This window comes from Nematolebias whitei, chromosome 3 (assembly GCF_014905685.2).
Source record: "Nematolebias whitei isolate Nwh7 chromosome 3, NemWhi1, whole genome shotgun sequence".
NCBI classification, from domain to species: domain Eukaryota; kingdom Metazoa; phylum Chordata; class Actinopteri; order Cyprinodontiformes; family Rivulidae; genus Nematolebias; species Nematolebias whitei.
The window spans coordinates 21,688,782-21,709,529 of NC_056500.1; the positions used below are offsets into that span (position 1 = coordinate 21,688,782).

General features: G+C 37.7%; 1 protein-coding gene across 6 annotated transcripts in view; it reads right to left on the bottom strand.

Moving 5' to 3' along the window:
* Nucleotides 1–8,061: 8,061 nt before the first annotated feature.
* Nucleotides 8,062–20,748, bottom strand: part of elavl4 (ELAV like neuron-specific RNA binding protein 4) — a 93,915-nt gene continuing 81,228 nt past the window's right edge. For 4 of the 6 annotated variants that reach the window (XM_037698105.1, XM_037698101.1, XM_037698100.1 and 1 more), the window contains exons 7-8: nucleotides 12,025–12,063; nucleotides 8,062–8,700 (exon numbers count right to left, since the gene is read on the bottom strand). In XM_037698105.1, the coding sequence (XP_037554033.1) occupies nucleotides 8,373–8,700; nucleotides 12,025–12,063 (367 nt within the window). In that variant the 3' untranslated portion in view covers nucleotides 8,062–8,372. The remainder of the gene's footprint in view (nucleotides 8,701–12,024; nucleotides 12,064–20,748) is intronic. The other 2 variants (XM_037698104.1, XM_037698102.1) reach the window with 1 other exon arrangement.

The window sequence follows — 20,748 nt, forward strand, 5'->3', positions numbered from 1 at the left end:
TACACTATATACTATATACTAAAATAAATGTAACATCCCTAAACGAGGGACTACTGACATACCAAAAAGAATTAAAGCAGTTCTGAAAGCAGAGGGGGCCCAACTTGGTGCTGGGAAGGTGTACCTAAAAAAAACAACAAATGAGTGTACATTTCTAAAGTCAAGCACCAGTTTTAGGTGCAGTTATCAAATAAAGATGTAATAGCCTTAAATGCAACTGATGTTTTCAAACACTAACATGATGATCCTGCCGCAAATTAATACGTTAAACAAACTTTATGATTAAACAGTCCAGCGAGTCTGATCATTATCTTAATGCCAAAGCAGAAAGTAAATAGGACCACATTCATGTGAAAGAAGCTCTGCTAACAGCTCGTAAAGTGGCTGCGTCTCTTAATTAGGCGGTGTAAAATCTGTAAAGCAGATAAAAGGGTGAGGAGAGAGATTCCATTAATGTCGGAGTGCGATCCAAGGAGAGCTAAAGGGCAACAACAGCCTCCCCACTGCACCGATTTGACTACGGAAGATTTGTCAAAGACAAGAGGCTTCTTATAAAATAATATGCTTCCGACTGTGAAGCTCATGCTTGTCATTTGGCAGAGCTGCCTTCTACATCACAGCACGGCAGGATGCTGACATTCACACCATGGAGTAAGCGCGATCAGCTCTCACCCAAGCAGATGAAAAGTGGTTTATATAGAAACTGAGAGGCAGTATCATATGGTTTCACCTGGTGACAGAACATGGTGCGAACTGTCTTAATAAACCCAACAAGTAACTCGCTATAAAGAGAGCATATTCACTCCTATAGCCATTTAAACGTCTTGTTTTGATCAGATATTCTCAGTCGTGTGATTTTTGCTTTTTCACCAGTGAAAAATAAATAAATATATTGGCACTTCTTTACCATTTCACTGAAGTTTTAAATGTCAAAACAAGTGCAGTGAAATAACTTTGCATCTTCATGTCAATGAGTTATTTCAAAGTGAACTTGCAGATTGGTTCTGTTTCTGTTGGCTTTGATAAGAATGAGCATTGTTGAATTTCTAAAAGAAGGAACTCAAGAAGCCAAATTTCTCACAAACTAGCACCCAGAATCGTCTTATCTGCTGCAATTTTGTGACATTTTGATTAAAGACCTTTTATGCCATAAACATTACTAAGTTGCATCTGATTATTTTTTTTACAAAGTTCTAAAATTTATTGAAATGGAAAACTCGGTTAATTTAACTCTATTAATGCAAATTGAAATGTGTCCTCCATTTTTCTTGTTTTAATCTTGAAGGTGTTGACCTTTGTTAAGTCTGCTCTTCAAACTATAAAGTTATTTTTATCACCTTCCTTTGATCTCCTGCTCATTGTGATTATAGTTTATTAGCTTTTAACACATAGAGTGTCAAGAAAATGTAAGTACATGACCGTTCTTTTGGATATTTTGAGTGCTGCTGGTAAAGTATTTTTAGCATGGTGAGCTTCAAGAGAGAATAATCAGGTGAGTGGCGACTGTGATAAAGCAGTGGAGGATGTGCTGACATTTAAAATTTCTCTCCAACTTTTGGATGTCTGTATCTACTTGTCAGAATGAATTGAGGAAGAGGCCTGTCAGATATGAAGATTTTCATGTTTTGTCTCAACAGTGTTTAGGGTTTAATTTGAATCCTGACCTGTCGGTAAATGTTTTTTGGCTTTTATAGCTTCATTCACAGAACACGCCTAAAGAGTAACTTTTGTGCTCATACAGTGCCTTTTCAAGATGGTTGTAATGGTTTTATCCAGAAAATTATCTAAAAATCTAAAATAAAAAATTAAGTAAAGATGTTTTTTAAATTTAGTAATAACTCTTTTAAATATTTTACATTCATATCAACCAATAGAGCTTAAAAGCAGTCGAAATAATTTGTTAAACCTCTTCATAGACAAAAAAAGAAGACAGTTTCTGCTGCCTTCTTTGTAAAAATGAGGCCTTTAAATGACTAGAATTGGGCCCGTTAGCTACAAACTCTTCTGAACAGCATTCAGCTTTGAAAGAGAAATGGTCAAAGAATTGATTTAAAATAACACGTCAATATTACCTTCTCTGCTGCAGGTCCAAATCTGTGGAATGAGTTACCACAGCATGTCAGGCAGGCTCCCTCTCTCAAGGTTTTTAAGTCTCATTTGAAAACTCACTTTTAGCTTTCAATCCAGTGCAAGTTGATTTTAACTTCAGTGTGTTTTTACTATTTTAGTCATTTAGTTCATTATCTGTGAATTTTATATATTTTATGCTGTGTCCTTTGCTTTGTTTTGTTGTGCAGCATTTTGGTTGGCCTTGCTGCCGTTTTTAAGTGTACTTTATAAATAAAGTGGTATGGTGTGGTTTGATATGCTATGCTATGCTATGCTATGCTATGCTTTGCTATGGTATGGTATGGTATAGCATGGTAAGTATGGTATGGTATGGTATGCTATGGTATAGCATGGTAAGTATGGTATGGTATGCTATGGTATAGCATGGTAAATATGGTATGGTATGGTATGCTATGGTATAGCATGGTAAGTATGGTATGCTATGATATGCTATGGTATGCTATGGTATGCTATGGTATGCTATGATATGCTATGGTATAGCATGGTAAGTATGCTATGGTATGCTATGGTATAGCATGGTAAGTATGGTATGCTATGGTATGCTATGGTATGGTATGGTATAGCATGGTAAGTATGGTATGCTATGCTATGGTATGGTATGGTATGCTATGGTATGCTATGCTATGGTATGGTATGGTATGGTATGGTATGGTATGCTATGCTATGCTATGCTATGCTATGCTATGCTATGGTATGATATGGTATGGTATGGTATGGTATTGGAACTTTTTGGAAATTATAAGTGCTCAAAACAAATATTAGAAACAAAACAAACCCACTCCCTCCCCACTACAACTAGACATTTTTTTTCTTTTGCTTGAAGCCATCCAAACCCATATAGAATGGTTAGGAGATATGAGGGAGCTTTTTGGATCAGGTTACCAGACTTATGTTTTTGTAATTATTTATTTAGCACAGTCTGAAATCCCAATTAGTAGTCAAATCATATAGTTACTTTTATTATTAATCCATGCTGTGTTTATAACTGTTATGCCACTTATTTTGCTTCACCTGTTGCAGAAAGGAGACTTGAAAAGTATTTTTGTTGTAGTTTTTTCTTTGAGACTCCCAACATTCAGATAAGAGATGGATCTGTCACAATTATGTTTCATTCTCCATAAAGGGATGGTGATTTAACGTGTAGCAGTTTTAAATAACAAATATATTTTAGTGCTGCACAGAGAATGAGCAGAGGATTACATAAAACTATGGGCTAATCCTAAACAATGCATTTGTTGTCTGTGGGATTTGTTTGGCTTCATTTGTTTATTGATGAATGTGCTCATACGTGCACAGGCTCAATACTCACTTAGATGTTAGAAAAGTCTTTATTTCATTAAAGATTATTCAGTTTTATGTTTTCTGATTTTTAACGACATTTTGAGTTCATCCCAGTTGAAGCTTTTACTATATTTAATACATTTTATGCATCACAAAGCTTCAGTGATGATCCAGCCCTTGTTTTAATTAGTCTAAAACAAGGAGAAAGGTGAAAGTAAGGCACAAAGATACAGATGCAGTATTTTTTTTGTCTCTTTTGTCCTACAGCTGAACCTCAGAGGGCTCATGGAGATCACTGGTGCATTTTATGTCTGCAGTGTTACTCCCTCACAGCCACCACCGTCTCTCAGTAGCTTAAAGGTCACGCTGAATCTAGATTACGTTTGATTGGCTGCTGCATCTTTGCTGTGTGGTATTTTAGAGACAAAGCAACTTATTTTTGAGTAATATTTGTAGTTTTTAAAAATAGCTAAAACCTTTTAATTTAAAAAGCCCAAGCTTTGATTAAAATTGTTTGCAGTTAGCTGGTCAAATGATATGAAAACAAAAACCATTTGCTCTTTTTTTCTTACAGTACTCACTAAGTATTATTATAATAGTGCATTTTTAAAATTAGGAACATTAGGACGAATATCTCTCTGTCCTAAATGATTTCCTTATTTCAGTCTAACTGGTAAAAAAAAAAAAAAAAAGAGTAAGATAATGGGAAGCGACTAATTTCTATAGTACAAATAGGCAGTCTGAAATATGTGAAGGTTTCTTTTTTTTTTAATGACAAACAACATCCCAGTTTTTAACACCTCATTTTATTGTCCCAACATTCAAAAGTACAAATAATTTAAACACAACAGTTTTATGAAAAAGAAAAAAACAAACATTTACAGCAAGATTTTTATTTTGTTTCCAGTTTCAGAAATGACCTAAACTAGCAAGGATAACATGAAGTCATTCATCGCAGTAATTGGATTAATAATAAGAATACTAAGAATAATAGCAATAATAATCATAATAATCATTGTTGATAATTGTTAAGTAATAACATAAGCAGGAGAGTAGAGAGCGCCGCGGTCGTGAGGCCTCGTGAACATTTTTTTTTTTTCATCTTTTTTGTCTTTAAAGATTTTGTTTATAGATTTCTCAGATAGCAAATAAACACGTCTCCAGAAGGAAAATGAAAAGCAACAAGAAGAGCCTAGTTCCTCTGTTCACCTTCCCTCCTCCACTACTGGCTGCGTTGTTCCTACTGGCAGGCTGCCACTATAAGGCGCTACAGGGAGATGGTGTGAGCCATAGGGGTCGGGCACGGAGCGAGGTGACACAGCCCCATGTTTCAAACACCCTGACATGCGCACACACACACACACATACACACACACTCAGAACAATCACCCCTGACTTCTTGGTCAGACTCAAGCGCCCAAGCAGACGTGCATTTGTGTATGTGCACTGGACAAAGTTTGCACTGCGCATACACGCACAAGTCTGCTCCAAGCAAAAGGAAAATATGTGGACAAGTACATTAAGAAACATGCTCACATGCACGCCCACACACACACAAGCGCGCATCATAAGAGTTTAAAAGTCACACCGTGTAGGAAAGTCACACGTCAGAACATTCTACTGGGGTCGTTGCATATTTCAAGCTCCCAACGGCAGCGAAGAGCATGAAGGGGTCTGGTTGGTTTGTTGCTGTCGTGACATGGGAACACTTTGCGAACGGCTGATGCAGATGATGACTGGATTATGGCGATGATATCAAGATGGCCCGGCTTTGTCAGATGAGCGAGGTGTCAGGAGAAAAGGATGCGAGCGTGAGGCTGAGTGTTGCTCTCCACACACCTCCTTCATGTTTTCAAGTCTTAGCAACAAACAGATAAAAATCCAATTTTTTAAATATTTATATTTCTGGAACCATTCCCTTACCTTTTTAAAATATATAATATATATCATATTAATGTATATAAAATATAGAATCGACACAATCCTTTTTTTATATACCTCCAGAGCATTTCTTAAATATAGCAACAGCTGCTGTAAATAGCAGTTTAGTGTGCAATTGTTACAACTTGTCTTTATCTTTAAAGATTTGTTGGTACGTCATTTGAAAACATGATCTCAAAAATAAATTTTTGACCTTTCAGTGACTTTGATTGAGCAAGTCCCGTGCAATGAATGACCCTCAAACAACAACTTAAAAAGCTTTTCTGCCTCTAAGAGCTGAATGTTGAATACAATGTTCACTGAAAAACGTAAAAACCTTTCAGACCCACATTTTTGCATAAGGTTTCATCACAAAGCGGTAGTAAGTGGAGGGAGGGTGTGGACGGAGTGGCTTTTTTTAAAACTACACAAACTTATCACAGGTTATATTGAACCAGAACGACTGTTTATAACATTCTATTAAGACTAAACTTTATTGAAAAAGATCTAAAGATTTCATTTTTAACAAGACAAGGAAAAAAGCAATAGCAAATTTAACTATTAACTAGGTTATGCATAGCGAGTAACTGTTTCTAGTAATAAGGGAAGAGCGTCCCCTAACCCTCCAGACAATTTTTTTCAGTTTTATTGACTTTTAGATTTTTTATATGGTAATTTTGATATATTGGTACAAAGCACAAACGTACTAAAAGTTCTCTCAGTGCAGTGGACTACTGGAAGAGCCTCTCCACTAGTCGCTTTGTTCCCTTTTGCTCAGAAACACCCCCCTCCCTGTACCAGAATCACGCAAATACATAGACAGTGAAACAAATAAATACATAAATACACTTATAAATTAAGTCAATAATAAATATATAATAAATAGAAATAAAAAAATAAATAGTTTGAAAATAGATAAGTAAATAAACCGTCAAATACAATTATATCTCAAGCTTTTGATCGATTTCTTTTGCCGCGGTAGTTAACTGAAAGTTAATCCAATTTTTTTTTCTCCACAAGCAACATGACAACAATTGAACAGTTTCCTCACAAGTTTTTTTTTTCTAAGTAACTGATCCACCACTTCATAATAAATTCTCATATGAAAAAGACAAGCTCAAACAAAAGAACAGTGACAACTTAGATAGTACAGTAGATATTGTAAAACAAATGTAGACTATATATATTTATATATATCATCTATTTGTACACAGCAAATAAAGACACAGTTGTCATAGATCCTGTTTAAGGAAAATATCTAGACTAACGGAACTAGCTAATCATCATTAAGTTCGGACAAACGTTTCACGCTCAGCGAGTAACCTAAAAGTCAGCAAGCCAAACCAAACAAACAAACCAACGTAAAGATAAAGACAAAAGTTTTGTTCAGTGATTCTTACAAGGCCCCAAATTTGTTTAATCTAGCAATTCAGCAAAGAAACAGTCTCACCAGATTTCTGGGCCAACATTAAACAAATGTCAAACGAAGAACAGCAGCTCAATTGAATGCAAACATCAAAGTACTTTTCTTTTAAACAACACATAGAACAACAAACTTGGATATTTAACATATGTGAATAATGTAGTTTAGCACCTACCATTGATCGCTAAAAGGAAGTTCTTTTCGGATGTAAGTTCACAAACTCAGAGCAAAGAAAATTATATATAATGTATAGTATGCTCGTTAAATTGATACGTGTAAATATATCTGTACTAATGTCCCATACTGACTGATGACAAAAACAAGAAAACAAGTGGACAAAGGGTCTTCTTGCTTTGGGCTCTGATCTATAAAGTTTTCCAGGTCTTGGAAAGACCTCTTTCCCTTTCCCTTTTGGGTATCGCTGTTGAATAGTTATGCACTGGTACATGTGTGAAAAATTACCAAAATCACCTGCCTCAGTTTGCATCCCTTTTTTTTTTTCACAAAACCAGCCGTCTACAAAATCACAACCAACTCGGATTCACGAAAAAACAACCTTTCGATCCTATAAAGTACCACGGCAAAAGGACAAGACGAGGTGGTGCCCCCTCCCACCCGCCGCGGCCCCCGCTAGTTAGCCAGTCAAAATATTTTTCTCTTTTTCTTTTTTTTCAAATCCAGATTCCTGTAAAAATTCTTCAATAATTATTTTAATTATCGTTTATAAAAATAGATCTTCTTTCTATTTATTTTTATCTTTTTCTAAATGCATTTTTTTTCCCCCAAGCAAAGAGATCTTCTCTTTGGCAACAGTGTTATGTGTTTTTTTTTTTTTGTTCTTAAATTACTGAACGTGTCATCAGGAAAGCTAACCCATCCCCTCCCTCACCCCATCTCCCTGAAACCCAGTGAGGATAGACATTATGTTTTGTTTGTGATACAAAAACAAAAAATAAAATAAAAAATACAATGTTAGAAACTTTTTATTCTATATCTGAGTTACTGGGATTCTGGTATCCCATCTATATTCAGTGAGGGGGAGTTTGTAAAACCCACTACAAATGAATGAATGGATTCACTAATTTAAAAAAGAGCCCCTCCCTTTCATCTGACAGGGAGGCGTATAATAACAACGACAGTGGATCCGGATTTACAAAAGAAAACTAAATCCTGAATCAAGGCAGAGAAAAGGTTCCAGTCTAAAAAGGACATTCTTTTCTCTGAAATAAGGGGATACAAGAAGTTGCTACTGTTTTACACAGAAGAGAAAAATCATCTTAACAACCACAACAAACAAAAAGAATATACAACAAACAGAAGCCTGCATTATCACAGGAGCTTCTAAAAACTTGTGAACATTTTCATCATTTAATTTTTGTAATACTCAGGCAACATTGGCTTATAGGTCCAAAGTTATAATATAAGCCATTTATAGTTCAATTTGTTGGTTGATTTCTGTTCCAGTTGAAGTTTGAGTTTGCTTTGTTGGATGGCTGTAGTCGGGTGGTGGTGGTAGTGACTGAAGGGGCTAAGGGACGAGTGGAAGCGGAAAGGAGGGGGTTGGGGCAATTTTGTAGCAGATATAGGCGTGGGACATCTGCTTCTATCTGTCTAAAGTTCAGGACTTGTGTGTCTTGTTAGTCTTGAAGGAGACTTGCAAGACACGGTCGCCCAACCTGTAGCCATTGAGACTGGCGATGGCCATAGCCGCTTCGTCGTAATTCGTCATTGTGACAAAGCCGAAGCCTTTGCACTTGTTGGTGTTGAAGTCACGGATAACCTTGACGTTGTTGACGGCACCGAATGGCCCGAACAGCTGCCAGAGCACACTCTCGTCTGAATCTGGGGACAGGTTGTACACAAAGATGCACCAACCGGTGCCTGTGTGCCCAGGGATGTTCATGCCAACCAGGCTGGTCATGCTGTCAATGGTGATGGGAGAAAACCTGAGACAGTGATGGGAAAGAAGACAGTGTTAGTAGAATAATTCAGGGCACGCAATGAAACAGTTAGCCCTCACAGTTCAATGAAAAAAGAATTTGGTAAAATGCAACTTTCAAAGAAAAAAGTTCCAACTTTAAAGTAAGCCACTGTCCAAACCAAAGCCACTAATGTGCATGCCACACCTTCCTAAGATAACTCAATTAATACAGAAAAAAACTACTTTAAAAGAATGGCTCAGGTTTTCTAAAGTGTGTTCCTGTGGAGAGGTTATAAGAAGCCCCGTTTTTTCCCCCAAAATAATTTTCTGTCAGTTTAAACAACTTAAAACCATCCATCCATCCATCCATCCATTATCTTTATCCGCTTCGTCCTTTTTCAGGTCGCGGGGGTCACTGGTGCCCATGCCTATCTGTCACTTTGCAAGATGTGGGGAAAACCCTGGACTGGAGATCTGTATGTTTTTGGTCTGTGGGTGGAAATCGGAGTACCCGGAGAAAACCCACGCATGCACGGAGAGAACATGCAAACTCCACCCAGAAGGGCTGCCAGGCCGGGATTTGAACCGGGGTGACCTGCTTGCTGAGAGGCAGCAGCTATACCAACTGCACCACCGTGTTGCCTAATTTAAAACCAAAAAAATTATAAAAAAGAATTTGACGCTAGAGCATTTACTCTAACTGTTTGAGGTTTGACTTGTTTTTGATGATGTAAACCTGCTGTGGAAAAGGCCTCAGTATTTCTTACTGTTAGCTTAACTTTTCCACACAATTGTCTCTGATTCTCTAAACTGATGTCACTCTGATTGCTGCAGGTGAAAAACTGAGCACCCATAACCTCTTCACAGAACCCCACCACACACCATTCCTTTAATGTCTAAAAATGCAGGTTTGAGTGCAACTACACAACTGGAACTAAACTCTCCCAGTTGCTCATCAGCTTTGAAAGGTCTCCTGTCACGACTGACGACAGTGCTGCCTGTGCTGAGCTACACTTCTGCTGAAAAAGATGCCGATGAATCTTCTGTCTTTGTGTCCTCGAGTGGCTTCTTTCTGGGACAAATTGCAGGAAGTTGTTTAATTAAACCATTGCTAGAAATTCATCAAAGATCATGCACCAGCCTGCTAAATCTGCTCTCATTTGCCTCCTAATCTTCTCCTTTTTCTCTGATGCAAAAGATTTGAATCCTCAGTTGACTTCACTTAATTGCCTTTCCGCTAAAATGAAAGAGGGGGGTGAAAACCCACCACCACTTATAAATAAAAGGTAAATGAAATAAAATGGTTAATTTCTTATGCCACCTCTTTCCAAGAAACTATTGTAGGCGTTATTGGAAGGGCTTTAATTGAGATTTCTGCTTTGCTGCAGCTGTCTCAGAGAAGGCTGCTTTCTTAAGAAAAAGAAGGGAGAATATAGAGCAAACTAAATGAAAAATGGAAACACTTTGCAGCCCAGTGGTATTAAGGTAAAGTGTATTCCTCTCCTCATGCAGGGTGTTCTGATCTCTTCTTTTGCAGAGGTTGTGGCACTGATTGATAGCACTGCCTGCTGCTTGGGCCCTCAAGCCTTCTGTTTCTAGTGACTATAAAAGGTCTGCAATCACTACGACCTCCCTGCATGACATTAGTCACGTGAAGCCTGTTTCTGGATTTTTGACACTAAAATGAGCAACAAGGATAGTTAACTCATTGGTCGCACAGATTTTTGTGAGGACCACAGGCGCAGTTAAATATTAGTTTAGGTATTTATCACTTCAAGTGCTTCAGATGGAATCAAAAACGTCATAATTCTGAACTATTTGTGTCAAACAAAAAACATTTTATTTACTATCATCAGATGATTTTGCCAACAGCATTTTTATAGAAGAAAAAAAAAAGACAGTCTTGATCAATTTAAGAAGATTCTGACATTTTCTCTAACTAAAGGATGTCGAATACAAAAAGGGCTGATGCGTTCTCTGCTGAATGAGAAGAGTGTAAACAAAGGGTGGAGAGTTTTTAGGTCGGTGAGTGCGTTGCGATGATGGTTTGGTTGAATATCAGTGTGTGTGAAACATAGTAGAAACATATAATCGAGTACACCCATCTTATGTTCTTCTCATGTTATCATCTCATGTTACGGATGAGAACAGAGGTTGCATAGCAACAGAGGAGCTGACCACATATCTATTCTGTCCTTTCTAAATCTAAACCATTCCAGCTCTTAACACTAAGATCACTCAACAACACTTGTTACTTGATGGCATTCAATGCAATCAGCACAGCTGAATCGGACACTATTTTTTCTTTCAGGAAGTTATATGAAGGACAGGCACTGAAGGGAAATTCTCTGACTCTAACATTGGAGCTTTATCATATTGATTAAAAAAAAATCATGTTCATATATGTCAAAAAACATTTTTACACACAAAACTTCCACTTGTGCTAAAGTTTAGACTTACTCAGCCAACTGACTGATGGTGTCCCCTGTGCTTGCAACATGCAATATACCATTGTCAGCACATCAAACATCTATTGCTGCTGTAGCTGCCCTTCTGAATTATGTAACATATATTAAAGCAAGAAAGCAAATTGAAAGATGAAGGCAAAGGAAAATTAGAAAGAGCAGTGCCAAGCAAAGCTTGAGCTATCTGCAGTGAAACAGCATTTCCTGTTTCCAGCAGGGATCCAAGTTCAACCAACCTTATCTCAAGTCTCCTTTCCAAATCTTTGTAAGACCTTAACTATGAAGAGGATAAGTATTCACTTTATTACACAAATCAGATGTAGATTATATAAAATAGTGTGTGCATAAGTGATGGTCAATGTACAAAAATAGGACATTCAAATGATAGCTTAAGAAAAACCCTTAGAAGAACACTGCTTCAGATTTATAGTTGCAAAGTGACAAGGTTGGAGAACCTGAATCCTGCAGAGAAAATAAAACAAAACACACACTTAAAAACCAAAAGTTGTACACTAAAGAACAAAATCTGTTCAGTACACAGAATCAACCCAAAACAATCCACAAACCACCATCACTTGTCATAATCAAAGCAAAGCAAATTCATCAGCACTAAAAACAAAGACTGTTTCTGTTCATTAGACGGAAGTGGTTGGAAAGATTTAAACTGCCATTTCAAGCTAAAACAAAGAAAAAATAAATACAAAAAAAAAAAATTGCCCAACTAAATCAAAGAACCAAAAATGCTGTTGACCTTGAACAAATAGTCAAACTTAAAGTGACTGCAAAACCCCAAAAACACAACTTAAGATAAAAGAACGTAAAAATATGTTGAAAAATCATTGAGTCAACATAGACATCTGGCATTTGGTGAAGTTTTTAATTACCTCTTTACGCCATAGGCCATATTAAGCAAATTGTCCAGCCTGTAAAGAGAAGGAGGGTTCTGGGGTTAATGGCGGGCAGATGGTCGACTCAATCAATGGAACTAATGTAAAGTCCCTACAGAAACCACATGGCTCTCCTCACTCAAGAACAAACAAACCCATTCATCGTTGGTCCATTACACTGAGGAGCCCCAGCAGAAATGATCATCAGTCGATGAGTCTACAGTACAGTCAGTCTGGTCTGCACTTGCTTTGGTCACACACTGAACAGGTTTTGACCTTGCTAATGCCAGAGTAGGGTGTTAAAGGAACATTGTTGAAGGTGTGTCCAATTATTCCTTAACCAAGACTACAGCAGCAGACTGACATTACAGTCAGATACAGAGAAGTCATGGCAGGCAGAGATTGAACAAAAATATTTCCTCAGGCGTTATCACAGAAAGGCCACAACGTTTCACAACTACAGATCATTGTCTTATTGCACATGCAGAAAATTGCCTGTGGGTTTCTGTACAAATTATGCCACCACACTGATGGTTTATAAGGAAGAAGATGCAGGATTTATTTTCTTTTTTTGGGATTATCTATAGGCTTTAATTTGTGTTGACTCTATTGAGAGAACACCTGAGATGACAGGAAATGATCCAGAGTTCTGTCAGTGTAATGGTTTGGCATTTGAATGATGGTGAGTTAGAGTGGTGATTGTGGTAAGGTTCTTATGTGGTGGAGTAACAACAAAAACACAAGTGAATGTTAAACTAGCCGTGAAATAATGAATGTCTGTCTTTGAGGTCAGGGCCAACTTGTTAAGTGATAATGGGTCAGGCGGAAAAGCTGAGCGCTAATCAGATCATGTCCTCTGTCTAAAAGGGTTAGCTTTTGGGAGATGTTGTGATTTTTGAGAATAATTTCAGCCTGTGGACTCCAGCCTTTTCAGTCAGCCAGTGTAAATTACAGTTTGTTTCTGTCTACTGGCTTCGGAAACCTGTGGACTGTGTGAAATGCTGGCCCTCATGGATGGATGCAGTCTGCTTGGTGACTCAATGACCTTCATTTCTCACTTGGGTCTGGCCTGTCTCATGTCTTATTAACTCCTCTGGCCTAATGGAAAGAGGCCATGGCTTATTGAGCAACAGCTGGCCACTGAAATCTTGTTCCTCTTGAAAACTCTATCAACTTAGACTTTGACGTAACTAAAACTGTTGTTTCCCCTTGTCCTTTGCGGTCACCAAGCATGTGGGTTCCTGCTAGCACACTCATACGAGCACCAAATCATTCATTACCAATTTTATTGATTTGTTCCATTCATATTCATTAAACTTCTTCAAAAACTGCTTATTTGGTTTGTTTGGCCCCTTAAATACAAGTTAGAAACTGATGAGAGATCATGGGTAAGTTTGTCATTTGTTATAGTCTTTTGGTTTTGTGGTCATTCACTGACTTGCTAATAATTGGCAGAGTTTGAGGTTAAATTTGAGAAGGATTGTCTAATCCTAGTCCTCGAGGGCATCTGTCCTGCATGTTTTCCTGCTTCAACACACCCGATCCATTAAATTACTTATTTAAGTTCGACAGAAGCCTGTTAAGCACCTATTTATTGAAATCAAATGTGTCTGAGCAGGAAAACTTCTAAAAGATGCATGATAGAGGCCCCCGAGGACCAGGATTGAGCACCCCTGAACTAGAGGTTACATATTTCTTTAACAAAATGAGGAAAACATATGACTGGACAAGATACCAAACCATACTTTCCACTAGTATCCTCTTTAGTCATAGAGAGAAGAAAGAGAAAACAAATTAGTTTGGACATAAGAAGGAAAATGATATTAATAATAATAATGCTATTTTAACATAGTTTTTGGATACAAATACAAAAAAAAGAGATATATATGCAATAGTTCTGTGTTTAAAAAAATAACCAGGAAACTGTTGTCACCTCTGTCAAAAGGACAGATTTCCAGTGACGGCATATTGTTGGAGCAAAATTGGTTGATGTCTTTGGTAAAAGGGAAAAAAGAAGAAAAAGGTAAGTTGTTAGCACCTTGTCAAGCTGTCATTTCAAAAACTAGCTGTAGTTATGCAGTGAAGAAAGCTTCTAGCTAAATCAGTATCAACAAAAACACTGTAGGAGCTCGCTGCATTTGGAGGCCAAGTCTACAATTGGCAAAATGTTGCTCCCCCAAATAATGGTGGTGCTTTGTTCCTCAGCACTGATGTACAGATTCACAAGGTTAAAATAGCCAAACTGTTACAAATGGCACAGTGATGATGTGGCAAAACTTGCACCGACACCTCCAGTCATCATCTTTTGAAAATCAGTCATTAAATCCACCTTATTCCTGAGGGCTCTATTGAATAAATGATTATGGTACAACTTCCCGTCAGACACTGGAAGTAGCAGTAAGCAATGGTTAACCATGGTAGTGGAGCACGGACCACGGTTTATTTGAAAGTAATTTGCATTCAATTTAGCAGAAAAAACCCCACAGTTTTTGTTTTGTTCACATTTATTTAACAACCATAAAGTTTAATAGCCTTGTTGAGTTCAGGTAGGCTACTTGCGTTGTTTGCAGCTGCACGAACACCCAGACCAAACTAAATCAGTGGCTACAACAACAGTTTTGAACACGCACCCAAAACAAAAAAAAAGTGTTCCAGTGAAAAGCGGTATAGTTTCCATCTCATACCTACAGATGAGGAATTGAATGTGGCTGAAAAATCTGAACTAGAAGAGACCACCCAAAACGCTGTAAGTGAGCTCATTTCACTCTGTTGACAAACGGCCGACGGAGAAAAACCTGCATCCTACTTTGTGGCTGGACTACAATAAACCACTGGAGATGAGACGCCGGGTCCTCAGAAGGACTGAAAACCGCGTGACGAGAATATCAGGTATGATTTCAAGTGTATGAAGGATATAGTATTTGTTCGTCTTTAGTATTACAATTTTCTCTGCAATTAACCCACACTCGGTGATGGAGGACTTTAAGGCTTTAGCTGGGCAGATGTCTGCTTTAAGGTAAATAAGACTGTGTCCCACCTCTTAAAATGCGACTGACCTTATTACTGTGTAGATATTAATACGCCTCAAAGCTTTTCAGGTTGTTCATCACTTCACTGTCGGAAGCAACCGAGTCGATGAAATAGTTAAATATGCTAGAATATGCAATCTGCAGCCATTTCTTCAGGTCATCTTCCATCCCTGTCCTCAGCAGACAGTGGTATGATTATACTGTCCTGTTTGAGCTCTTGAAACTGGTGTTCCTACATGTTTCAATTCCATCCACAATGCTTGGAGAAACGTTAGCTCGTACTGTTTGCGCATAAACAAATGCCGGTTTTGGTCCACGTCAGAAGCCGCGGCCACAATTCATGTAAGACACCATGGGGTGGATAGCGTCAGTTTAAGAAGTAAGAAGGAATATTGACACCCTTTTCTATAAAAAGCAGAAATAGATTCTGGTGAAGAAGTGAATAAAAATCCCCCAATATACCATAAGAAACACTAAAGAACTGCTTTGTAAAGCCTTGGGTTACAAAGATGCATTTTATGTTTGTTCTTTTATTACTGGCTTTTATTGTTTTACTCACGATAATCAAACTATTTGTATTAATGGTTTTAACTAAAACTTCTTTTGCCTGTGAGTGATAATAGAATAGCAATTTTCTGGTCAAGGGCAATTTAACACAGGGAGGGCTTCATGATTGTAGTTAAGTACTTCATACATTAGAAATCCTACAGGAATCTGTCATTATAAGGTAAAACTCAAGTGAACTGTTTCAGCTCACTTTTCAGCATAATGGGAACACATGCCTCACAATTTAAACAATGTCATTTTTCAATTTAAATGATTGATAGGAATTTAAAAATCATGCTGTAGCAACCCATTATTGGCTTTATTCAACAGAACAATATTTTACACAGTTTATACATGTTCCTTTGTCATTTATAAACCTATTCAAAAAGTTGCAATGCGTCTACATATTAGCACTTTTCTTAGAATTACTATAAACTGCAAAGATGGCCCAAGAACAAAGAATTATACTGGAAAGAGGGATATACAGAATCATTAAAACTGTAATAAGCCTATTATGTGGGAAGGGAACAGGCACTCTGCTTTGTGGGTAAATGAATCAATTGAAGAGGAAGCTCAGAGGAGAGGTACTCCATGCCCAGGAGCTTGAAGACATCTGATGGCTGCTGGGCCACAACAAAACAACCTGCTGCTCCTCTCTCCTTTCCCTTCTCTCTCACAAATACGAATGCACACTGACGCAGGCTCACCGCGCAAACGCTCTGCCAGCTATTCACACTGCCTCTATAAGCACGATGTAAACAATAGAGCCTTTGTGCTCTCCGTCAATGTGGTCTAATAGAGGAATGGGTGCTCCCTCCCCCTGCCCCCTTTTCTTTTTTTGAAACAAAAATCTGTTCAACTAAATTTGGCTCCCGCCCTGGATATAATCAGACTAATTGGCTAATTGCTACCATTAGGTAACGACTTGAGGATCAGAAACAAGCCGGGATCTAGGGTCTATTGTGTTGGAGTTGAATATGTTTGTTGCCGTGGAAAGAGACCATGCAAACACGTTATACATTAACTTGTACTACAGCAGGCCCACATGATTAATACTTCTATGTAAACTGCATTTTCTGATTACTTTAATGTGTATAAGCTCACATTTAGTATAAGCAATCATCAAAGAGGGCTGTATGAAGTATTTATATCACATTATGCAGACATGTCTACCCCCTAATCTCACTATTATACAATGCTGACGTTTTTATGGCATTTTGTAACAGATACTGTTGATTATTGTTGCAAGTAACTGGGACCCTGTGTACACAGTTTCATTCCACCACATGTACCACGTGTGGTGCGAATGACAAACAAAAAAAACCCCTTTGACTTTGTTTTTTTGCTTCCTCTAGAAGAGAGAGGCTGTGAGAAAAAAGAAGGGTGAGGGAGGAACCCAAGTAAAGATTTACATCCGAATGAAGGAGTAAATTTAAGGACGCCTTTGAATAGATATAACGTTTGAAGTGGACTCGGAGATTCGATGTGGAATGCCAATAATGATATTCATAAAACTAGACCTGATCAGATAAGCATGTAAAGCTAGATGTGTTGAACTTTTGTAAATACCAAGATATGAAATGTTATCTCATTTAATTTTTAACACACCAAATGTGAAGACTCTGGGCGCTTTGTGCCTTACCTGGCTTCTGCAGCTCCTGATTGGCTGGGTGGAGTCAACCCCATCACACCTATTACTGATCAGGAAACCTTGCCCAGGTTTATTGGACCTGTCTCCATTGTGAGAATCATCTACCCCACAGCTGTTAGTTTACAACTACTAAACTCCAGGAGAATTCGCCCAACATCCTATGTCTTTCAAGTTAAACCTTTCAATGAGTCCCCTGAAACCCACCGACCTCCTTCCACCCCCCAGTTCATCAATAACCATTTGGCTTTCACTGTCCAGCCGATCCTAGATGTCCACCACATAGGCCGAGGATACCAGTACCTGGTGGACTGGGAGGGTTACGACCAGAGATGCAGGTTGCGGACCCACAAATTCTTTATCCAGAATCCTGGCCTCTGCACTTCCTTTTTTAAGAAACTCCCCAAGAAGCGCATGCGAATGCAGAGAGGCGATTCTTGAGAAGGAGTACTGTGGAGATTCTGGGCACTTTGTGCCTTCCTTGGCTTCTGCAGCTCCTGAGTGGCTGGGTGGAGCCAACCCCATCACACCTGTTACTGATCCTGCTCTGATGGAGGACTGCTGTATTTAAGCTCCTGTGGGACAGCAGTTCAACGCTGGATAATTGAATCCCTTGGGTACTTTGTGTCAGCCACAACATAACTTAATTCCTTGAGAATACTAACCTGTGCTTTCCTTGTGTTTTTGTCCAAACCTGCTCCATTGTTTTTTTTCATGCTCAACTTTCTTGGGTCTCTTTGAGTCTGTCTGGAACCACTTACCTCTTGAGTCCTATGAACAGCCTCAGATCAAGCCCACCTGCCAACAATGAAACTGCTCTTCTGGTTACCACCCTGCCTCACTCCAATGACCACCACCTGTACTCCACTCCTCTGGAACCTCCAGCTGCTCCACACTCCAAGTTCTATAATTCACCCATGTAAACATCTCCAATTCACAATAAACTGCACTCACCTTTTCAATCAAATGTTGGGTTCTCTCTACCATTTTGCTTATTCTGGGTTTAAAACTAGTCAGTTCGTGATACCATCTTTAATCTTTCAATAAACTTTAGATTTGCACTGTTGGCTCATCATCATTTGCGAATGTATATATTTTGTTTCATTGTTTTAGACTTACTCTATTAAGTTTTGATAACTAATTTATTAAGCTATAAACACAAATTTCTCAGCTGAACATAAATCTTATATTGTTTTTAGAAATGCTTGCTTTCATACATGTTATAATAGTAACCCCGTTAAGAAATTTGGAGTTAAACTAAGTTGTTCAATGGACTGTTAGTTGGTAGTAACTCAAGTAAGATGTACTTTACTCGACAGAGACTTCTCTGAAACCATTTATTAATGTTTACAAGTTATTGCAATTATAAAACAAGTAAGACTCATTATGTAATGCTCACTAACAAGTTTAGTTTGTTTTTACTAGATGTAAGTTTGGTCATATAAATGAATAAAAACACAAAACAAACTAATGTTGCACATAACTTTAAACTTCAACTTGTCCACAACCTGGCCAACCCTATAGACAATTGTGATTTTAGTTGTATTTTACATTTTTGTATTTCAAAATGTTTATAAAAATTTTAAAAAATGTGCTCATCAAGCACATTTATAACTTTTAAAGTGTTGATGTTTTTGGGAAGGGCTCGGGAGCAGGACACAGCGAGGACGTGTCCTGTGGTTGTGGGTTGGGATGAGAAGTGACAGCTCTCCCGCAGAGCCTGTAAATTGGCTTGGCGTATCACAGACACACAGCCACGCTAGATTGCTCAGGTGTCACACCAGGGAAGCTGCGGCAAAGAAAAAAATACCTTCCAAACCCTGACTTTGATGGAGAGTAAACAGCACGACTGGCTTAGCGCTATTGTAAGAGGGAGGAAATTACATAAGCACATATACCATCGCCGATTCTACAACATTCTTGTTGGGTCTGATGATGGAGCAGTACACAAACACTTGGTTCTGATAAATCAGGAGTTCAACTGAAATGAAAATGATGTCAAGGAGTAAACCAAAAACAATCTCCATAGCTCTTATAGCATATTTTGCTCTAACATCTGTCGTTAGTGAGTGGCAAAAAAAAATGCTCTTGTTGGTATTATCAACAAAATACATCACAATATACATAATACATATTATATAATGTATATTACATTATTAATTATATTATACATACAACACAATTTAAATATGGCTTGGTGGGAAGAGTACCAACCGGTGCAGAATGATTATTAAAACTAAAAACTGTTTAAGATAGTGTCCAAATGGACAAATTATTCTATTGTTTCTAATTTTAAATAGGGGGGGGGGGTAAATTTCAGCCAGAAAAGTAGACTTGCTTACTGAAAATAGCAGTTGTCCTTTTAAATTTAATATTCACAATGTGTTTCAAAACAGTGCACAACATCAATATTGTTCATTATAAGTGTGACAATGTTTTTTCTGCAGACTAAACCTTTCTTATTTCATTAATAAAACCTTTTAACCCCAACGAATGCTTTGGCTCAGGGTTACTGATATGATGGCAGCGAGATGAAATGAGTGGACACACGTGGTTGTGAATGACAGAACCCCACAGTCTCTTATGAACAGTTCCTCTCTGATCTGGGCCGAACCACCCAGAACACTCACTGGTTTATCCCACCAGGGGCAGCGCTCACAGCTGCTGTTCAATCAGAGGACACATTTGCCAAAATGAGCGTTCACAAGAGGAAAAAGTGTCTCGCTGTTGTAACGCACACATTGAGATGAGTCACGCTCTCTCTCTGTGTAGGTGTTACATCCTCTGCTTGAACAATGTATAAATTGCATTTTAATGCAAATACACTGCCACATCAGATCTACTGTTCAGGGCAGTCATGTTGACTGAGAATAATTGCTGTGATTTTTGAGACTGATCTCTTGTAGTTGTTATTTTTCCCCAACTAGACATTAAAATTCACATTTCTCATGGCTTCACAATATGATGCTATGTACTTACTGCAGCGGTTTCAGGCTTTTGTTAAAAACACATCAGCTGCTTTCTGTTACTGTTTCATGAACTAATCATATTAGAATGAAGAGCCTTGACCTTCTGAGATGGCAGCAGAACAGACTCCAATATTTAGTCTGAAATGTGTTTGGGGAAAAAAAGCAAATGAGGTTCCAAAAAACATTTTTTTTTTAATTTTTTCAATAAGTCTTCTTGAATTGAAACACAAATAGTCCGGTTAGAGGTTTGTGTTAGGTCATTCTCTCCAATTATATTCTTTTTTTAATTTTATTTTAGTTTCATTATTATTATTATTATTATTATTATTATTTACCAGTATTATTATTTTCTTCACGGTAGACACCAATGAGTTGTGGAGAAAGATATAATTTTCTTCTTTTGTAAGCAAAATATAGGGTATTTACATAGAATAGACAAACTTTATTAATTCTCAGTGAGGAAATTAGATTATTATTTTTACATTATTATTATTATTATTATTATTATTATTATTATTATTATTATTAT